The sequence below is a fragment of the Zingiber officinale genome, chromosome 9A, assembly GCF_018446385.1.
Source record: "Zingiber officinale cultivar Zhangliang chromosome 9A, Zo_v1.1, whole genome shotgun sequence".
Taxonomy (NCBI): Eukaryota; Viridiplantae; Streptophyta; class Magnoliopsida; order Zingiberales; family Zingiberaceae; genus Zingiber; species Zingiber officinale.
The window spans coordinates 6808429-6816509 of record NC_056002.1 but is presented as its reverse complement, the minus strand read 5'-3'; the positions used below and the strand labels follow the sequence as shown (position 1 = coordinate 6816509).

Here is an 8081-nt window from a genome sequence, read left to right as displayed (position 1 = left end):
GTACAGGCCAATTGGAACTAACAGCTATCGATAATAATAGTCTGATAGATGTAATCTTGATGACTGTACTAAAAGTGTCATTGAAGTCAATACCTGGTTGCTGACTAAAACCTTTGGCTACAAGTCGAGCTTTGTATCGTTCAAGAGAGCCATCAGCTTGATACTTAAGACAGAATACCCATTTAGAGCCCACAACATTCATTGAAGAAGTGCGTGGAACTAGACTCTATGTTTCATTGCGAAGAAGTGCATCAAATTCTGTAGCCATTGCACTAAGCCAATTTGGATCCTTGTTTGCTTGCGTAAAACAAGTTGGTTCAATAGATTTTTAAAAAAACCACTAGAGCCCGTGGAAGAGGATATCGAGTCGCATTTGGTGGGCAATGTTCATAAATATCACTAATGGGAAGCATGCGACGAGGAGCATTATCATCTGAATCACTTGTTGATGGTGATGAGGAAGTAGGCTGACATGGTGATGTAGATGACGGACTTGCATTATCCGAGGATTCAGAACTAAAGAGCATATTATCTTCGACCGGCGAGTCTTCCAAGATTGGAGCAGCATCCTGAGGTGATTCTGATGGTATAGGGGAGTTATTAGAGAGCGGAGCAGAACCTAGGATGCCATCATTTATGACAATATTAGGTGGTATTAAGAAGGTGCCACCTGTATCTGGAGGAGAGATTGAAGAAGATACTGAAAAAGGGAATAGAGTCTCATCAAAAGTAACATGTCGTGAAATATAAATTCGACCTGTTGGTATATGTAAACAACGATAACCATGGTGCAAATTGTTGTAACCAAGGAAAACATATTATAGTGAACGACAGTCAAGTTTGTGTTTAGAGTAGGGGCGTAACCATGGATAACATGCGCAACCAAAAATTCGAAGGAAAGTGTAATTAAGAGTTTGATTATAAAGTGTTTCAAAAGGACATTTATGATTGAGCAATGGAATAGGGAGTCGATTTATGAGATATACAGCAGTGGTAACAACTTCATCCCAAAATTTATGTGGAACTGATGCATAATGAAGAAGAGCTAAGGCAGTTTCGACTATGTATCTATGTTTTCTCTCAGCAGAGCCATTTTGTTCTGGAGTGTGAGGACAAGAGACTCGATGAACAATTCCACAAGAGACAAGATGACGATAGAGAGCTTGATATTCACCTCTCCAATCAGAATGAAAAGAAAGTATTTTACGATTAAAATATCGTTCAACTTGATTTTGAAATTTACAGAATATATCCAATAAATCAGATTTTCTTTTCATAGGATAGAGCCAAGTATATTTACTAAAATGATCAATAAAGGTAACATAATATTGGAAATCTTGGTTAGATAAAACAGGTGCAGGGCCCCAAACATCAGAATGAATTAATTCAAGTGGGAAATTAGAAACATAATCGGATGAATAGAAAGGTAGCTTATGACTTTTAGATTCCATGCATGCCCTACATGAATGAAATGGAAAGGAGATAATGGAAGTAGGTAAACCATACCTATTGATGATTGACTGGACAATATGAAGAGAAGGATGACCAAGTCGAGCATGCCAAGCTGGTTTATTTGTGCGTTCACCAACAAAAGCTTTGATGGAAGAACTTTGAAGATAGTAGAGGTCATTTTTTATTCTCCCATGAAACACAATAGCATTTGTTCCTTTATCGACAAATTTGACATCGGACTGAATTTTATTTTTGGCCTCCTTGATAGTGTTGAGTATTTGACATCTAAAATAAAATAACTTATCTTGTAGAGAGACTGGATCGCCGGAAAGGGGGCCTTTCGTCTGGAGAAACTCCCCTTGGAAGAAATAGAAGTCTTGGCTGGAGCAACCACTTGTTGTCAACGTCGAGGTTTGGTCGACGTTCAGTGGACAGCGGCGGTAGCACAAAAGGAGAAGCCTTTTTGTCGTCTTATTTTACGATTTCAAAAAAAAGAAACTCCTCTTTTGTCTTGGGCGGCGGCAGAAAAAGAAAGGGAAGAGGATTTGTGAAGGAGAATTAAGAGAAAGAGAAGGAACGAAGGATCATGGCTCTGCTACCATGTTAAAAGAAGAATAGAAAGAATATAAAATAGAAAAGTAATAATTAATCTTATTGTTTGTTTATACTTGTCCTTAAGACAATACAATATATAAGGTTTAAACAAGTACTCGATCAATTAACCAATTAATAAATAACAAAATAATTCTAAAAATTATTCTAAGAATTATTCTAATAATTATATCAGAATTATTAGAATAATCCTAAAACTAATTTAATTTAATGATTTAATCCGATCAATTCTGATAATCCTCTTTTATCTTTTTTACCATCATCTCTATGTCCGAATTTGCTCACTCTATGATCTCAGAGGAGTTATCGTCTACCAAAGACTTCTTTGAGCTTAAATTTATTTTTAGAAGACTGGGCATCCTTTGACTGATATTCCTGGTGCAGTTGGACATGTTGCCAGTGGGCAGTGATCAAGCTCTGTGCCCCACCAGTGCAGGTTGCGACCCTCATTCTGGAGGGCAAAGAACAATAGCACCCCCATGAATGCCGTGCCGGCATCCAGAGCTGCAGATAACACATAGTTGTACCTCTGCCACCAGCCCTTTCGATATCGGAAAACAAAGTAGTTGAAGACGGCTCCGGTCAGGAGCCAGCTAGCTTTGTTGGTTGGCGCTGCAGGCGGCATACCAGCAAAACCAGCAGTTATGACAGGAATGTTGATGAGCCGGATCCACTTCTTCTCTGGGTACATTTTGCTTAATATCCATATTGGAACCGGCAAGAAAGCTCCGATGAGGAACAACCACACCAAATTCCGGTATAGGCCTCCATGCCCAAAGAGGCGACCAGGGCCTATGAGACCCCATATGACCGAAGCATCAAAGGTAACTCTATACTTGGGGCAAGTCCATGGGCTGTCAGGATGTAGAGATTCAACATCACAGATATTCGTAATTTTTTCGAGCATCCACCAAGCCACAGAAAGGTTCAAGACTCCAGAAACAAGAGTTCCGACAAGCTGAGAGGAAAAGATTGAGCCTCAGATGTAACAAACATAATCATTCAACCTTGTTCGTTCAGTGAAAGAACCAACAATAAGAATGGAGAATTTAAGTCACCTGAGCAGTGTACATGCACCGAGGTGGAATCTTCATATAATGGCCAAGCTTCAGATCAGAAAGAAATGCAAGGGCATGGATAGTGCTGATTCTCCCATAGACCTTGAACAGAAGATTAGAAATCGGTTTTCCAGGATGGGCATACCCAATCATATACTGGGCTATGACATCATATCCAGGTTGCTGTATGCAATTATGAGGACGGTGATTGTCAATGCCTTGATCAGTTATTTAAAGAAATGAACATCACACAATTCTTAATGTCATGCGAAGTTTTCTTTACCTGATTTGTAGTTGCTTGAATTACTCCAATGGGAAGTGTAAGAATCCAAGCCAAACTAAAAGCAAATAGCATGCCCCACCATGGAAGCTGCACATCTCGTTTCCAAATGAAGGACGTCATTAGCGCTAATACAACGCTTCCTAGTAGTAGAATGAGGAACCACCACTGAGGTACTTGCTTGTATTTCCTCATCAGTTTAGCATGGATGTCCAAGTTTGCTGAGTTCATTGCTGACTTGCTTTGCCTCCAGATGTCACTGCACAGAGAGAAAGAGTTCGTGCTTTAAGAAGGGTTCCTATACAGTAGGTTAGCAATTCACTTTGGAGCCAATGAAAGATGTATTGATCATTAGGATTTATCACGAATAAATTTTAGCTATTGAGCACCTTCCATGGAAGAGAATAACATGGGTAATGGTTGCTGTGAATCTTGCAAATCCTGATCCTATCGAGAGTGCAAAAAGAGGACTAAGATAGAGCTTTCCGTAACTCTCATATGCAGCGACATTCAGATCAAAATTCGGTGTCAATATCTTGGTAGTGTCATATTTCTGGCCTGTTGTAGTGAAGAGCTGATTGGAGAATATTGGAAACTTCTGCGCATTGAATGTGTTAAATTTCCAGTAGCATAAAGGGACTATTATGTAGATAAACATAATGAATCCAACAGCCACATTGAGGATAGAAAACCATGGAGTCACTAGAGGACTCCCATGGTATGCTGAGATCCCTGCCCAATCGAGTGTAAATGCACCAACCCCAAGTCCATGGTATGCTGATCCAATCTGCTGTGCAGTGATACTATGAGGCCATACCCAACACATCCATGAGAAGAAGGTCAATATTGGCAAGAGGTAGCCAGGAAAAATGTAGTAGCCAAAGCTGGCAATGAAGAATATGAGAAAGAAGTTCATCCGGCTTAGGCCTTTCGATTTCTCATCCTTCTCATGTAAAGCTCTGCAATGCCAGTCAAAGAATAAGTAAAGTTCATAGGCATCTAAAGGCTTGAAAGAACAAGAATCACATCTGTTCAAAAATTCAGAAACATTTTGTAACTCTGAATTTTGCATGTTGAATGTCAACCATCCATGTAAATAGAAAAGCATCTTAAGCATTCAATCCTGAGAAAGAAGATTGAGCCTTCTAAAAAGGAACTATAGCCTTCTAAAAGGGCCTTCTAAACACTTTTTCCCCTCTAATAAACTACAAGTATAAATCTGACTTGGTTTTCATAAAGTTAGTAGTTTTAGCTTAGAAAGTCTCACTGTTCCTGCAAAGTGATTGAGATTGATGCAGATAGTGCAACCATTCTATCCCACTTTTTGCACAGCACTCTCAAAACAGATAATCAGCTTGTTGTGGAAGATTGAAAGGAACCATACCTGTAGAGGGAGACTTGAGCAAGGTTAGCAGGCCACCACATATCAGCTGGATCCACCAGATACTTTCTCATCATCCCAGCCCAGCCAAAACCCAATAGCTAGACTCATGAACCATATGCAAAAATCAGCTAACGTGATGTCATGCTCGACATGAAACGACGACATAGTTTATTCACTTATATTCTTCGAAATTTAAACAGAGGAAATCGATAAATAAGTCTTATTTAGTCAATTCATCTAACATTAGATATTTTAGCTTGGGATCCGTGTGAAAAAATAAAATAGTAATTTATCAGACAATGCACCTAAAGTTTTAAATTTACTAGAAAACGTATGTTGACGAATGTTACTTTACTATTTACCAAAGGAAGTACTTTTTCAAATGCAATTCCTGTTTTACCCTCTTGACAATCTGACTTTTTCTACCGTTTTTCTTTTCTCTACCATTTTTCTCTCCCTTCTCTCGTTTCTCTTTTCATACAGACATGCATAACATATGAATAACATTACATAGATTTAGTCAATTTTTTAATAGCATTTTAATACATTTGAAGAAGTCAAAATAAACAATGGATAATATATTTGAACTTCTTGCAATCTCAGAAATCCATTGAAACTTAAATGAGTGTAATCGGAGCTCTCTAGGTCCATTAGTGGGTTTCGGTCAAAACTCACTGATGGACCTAGAGAGCTGATTGCACCCATTTAAGTTCATATGAATTTCTGAGATTTCAAGGAGTTCAAATATGATATTCATTAGTTATTTTCACTTTTCATAGATGCTAATATGTAAAATGGAGGAATCGTCAAAAGGCCCACATTGGGCCTGATATGAAATGTGGGCCTTTTTGATAATTCTTCCATTTTACATATGAACATCTATGAAAAGTGAAAATAATTAATGGATACCATATTTGAACTCCTTAAAACCTCAAAAATCCACTGGAACTTAAATGGGTGCAATCGGAGCTCTCTAAGTCCATCAGTGGATTTTGACTGAAACCCACTGATGGACCTAGAAAGCTCGAATTATACTCATTTAAGTTCTAGTGGATTTCTGAGGTTGCAAGGAGTCCAACGGAGTTGTCCATTACATATTTCGACGTCTCCGAATGTTGAAATATTATTAAAAAAAACAGCTAAAATATAAACTAATTCATATCAAGCCCACATTGGGCCTGATATTAAATTATATCAGGCTCACATGACTCTAAATTGTAATTGCATAAGATAGACTCCACTATATTGCTATGGAGAAGGGATTTTTTTAGCCATTACTTTTATTGATGTGATTCTTACTTTTTGAACTTGGCATTTAGTTACTACAGAATTAGAGCATAGACATACTTTCCTTAGTCAACTATAAATTCAAGTATTATCTATATGCAGTTTGAAAATATAATGTTTTGCAGGAAATTTTTTTTTATTGAAAAGGAGATACTTCATCTGGTTGGATTCATTTCACAAGTTGTTTATCATATTTATAGGTTAAGATTGAAAGAATTGTTGAAAAGGTTTCTAGAGAGGAGTCTGAGCAATATTTCCATAGTCGTCTTCGAGGAAGTCAACTTGGAGCAATTGTCGGCAATCATGTATGTTCTATTTATCTTTATTTTTTTCATACATGGCAATAGAAAACTATATTGTCCAACATGGGTCTGATATGAAATGATATTAGGTTCTGGACCTGATATGATTTCATATCATGCCCAACATGAATTTTTTTGACAATTTTTCCATTTTACATGTTAACATCTATGCAAAGTCGAAATAAACAATAGATAACATATTTGAACTCATTGTAATCTCAGAAATCCACTAGAACTGAAATGAGTGTAATCGGAGCTCTCTAGATCCATCAGTGGGTTTCGGTCAAAACTCGTTGATGGACCTAGAAAGTTCTGATTGCATCCATTTCAGTTTCTATGGATTTCTGATGTTGCAAAGAGTTTAAATATATTATTCATTATTTATTTCGACTTTTTATAGATGTTAATATGTAAAATTGAAGAATCGTCAAAAAGACTCACATTGGACTTGATATGCATGTAATGTGACAACGAATGGACAAGAAAACCAGAGAAGCATGTGCCTTTTCTGCAAGAAACTACAAATTACATGCGTAATGTGTTCAGATCTACATGAATCAGAATATGATAATAGCTTGTTAATATGTCAAGAAGCAAGGGAAAGGATTTCTTGTTGCTAAGCAAAAAGTCGTTTGAGAAAAGGGTACGTATCCACAAAAAATGGAGAAGAGAAAGGTTGGAAATTTGGCCCAAAAGTGGCAGATTTTAAGCTAAAATCTAAGAAAAGGTGGTCAGATATATAAAGGGGGAAGAATAAAGAATGAAATAAACGGAAAGGAGGGAGGCATTCATTTTATAGTAACCTGCGTCGTGAGCACGATAACGAGGGCGCAGAGGAAACTCAAGCTCTGCTTGTAGTAGGCTTTCATCACCGTAATGGCGCCGATGGAGTAGGGATCCCCTACTCCGATGGACACGCCGCAGTTGGCGAAGACGGTGATGATGACGTGCTCCTTGATGTTGAAAGGGCCGGGGTTGAGGTTGAACCCCCAACCACCGGGGAAGAGCCTCACCTCTCGATTGGGCAGCACGGAGGCCATGAACTGGCCGATGGGCAGCACCGCGATCTGCACGAGGATGGCCGAGATGGTGAGCGGCTGCGTGCGGTAGGTGAAGAAGGTGTTGAGGAATATGAGGAGGGAGCAGGACGTCAGGCCGAGGAACCACGCGCGGAATGTCATCACCGGCATCGTCGGGTCGTCCGTCTCCGGCACCACCAGCGCTACCTCCTCCACCGGGCGCCTCTCCGCCTCCTCATTCCCCTCCGGAGGGGACCCCTCTCCCTTCCCTGCCATCAAAGAGCACGAACCGAGAGAAAGAGAGAGAGAAGGGAGAAAAGTGAGACCGTGGAGTGAAGAAGCCTGAGAGAAAGGAAGATGGATATATAGAGTGGCGGAGGTAGGAGGTGTGGCAGCGGCCTTGCGTGGAGGTCACGAGGAGCGCGACAAGCACGCGCGTTTGTTCGGGCTCCAAACGGGCCCTCGAACGACGACGTGGCACGGCCACGTCGTCGGACCACACTGCCTCCGCTGCGCCCGCGAGTGCAACGTAAAGACGAGCCCCGCCTTACATATCTCGCCGGGACCCCTGAGATTTGACTATTGTCACTGTGGACCGCCGCGCCGATGCCCACCCCGCGGTGCTTCTTCTATATTTAAAGTAATATTTTCAAAGCTTTCCCAGCCGGACCGGGTGGGCATCTGCAT

The 8081-nt window shown here is 39.9% G+C and overlaps 1 protein-coding gene across 1 annotated transcript; it reads right to left on the bottom strand.

Moving 5' to 3' along the window:
• Positions 1–2407: 2407 nt before the first annotated feature.
• Positions 2408–7710, bottom strand: LOC122020381 (oligopeptide transporter 3-like). Its single transcript, XM_042578293.1, has 6 exons — positions 7179–7710; positions 4787–4884; positions 3792–4361; positions 3406–3661; positions 3123–3305; positions 2408–3022 (listed from the first exon to the last, which is right to left on the bottom strand). The coding sequence occupies exons 1-6, from the start codon at positions 7668–7670 to the stop codon at positions 2408–2410; spliced, it is 2214 nt and encodes a 737-aa protein (XP_042434227.1). The 5' UTR covers positions 7671–7710.
• Between the last annotated feature and the right edge of the window lie 371 nt (positions 7711–8081).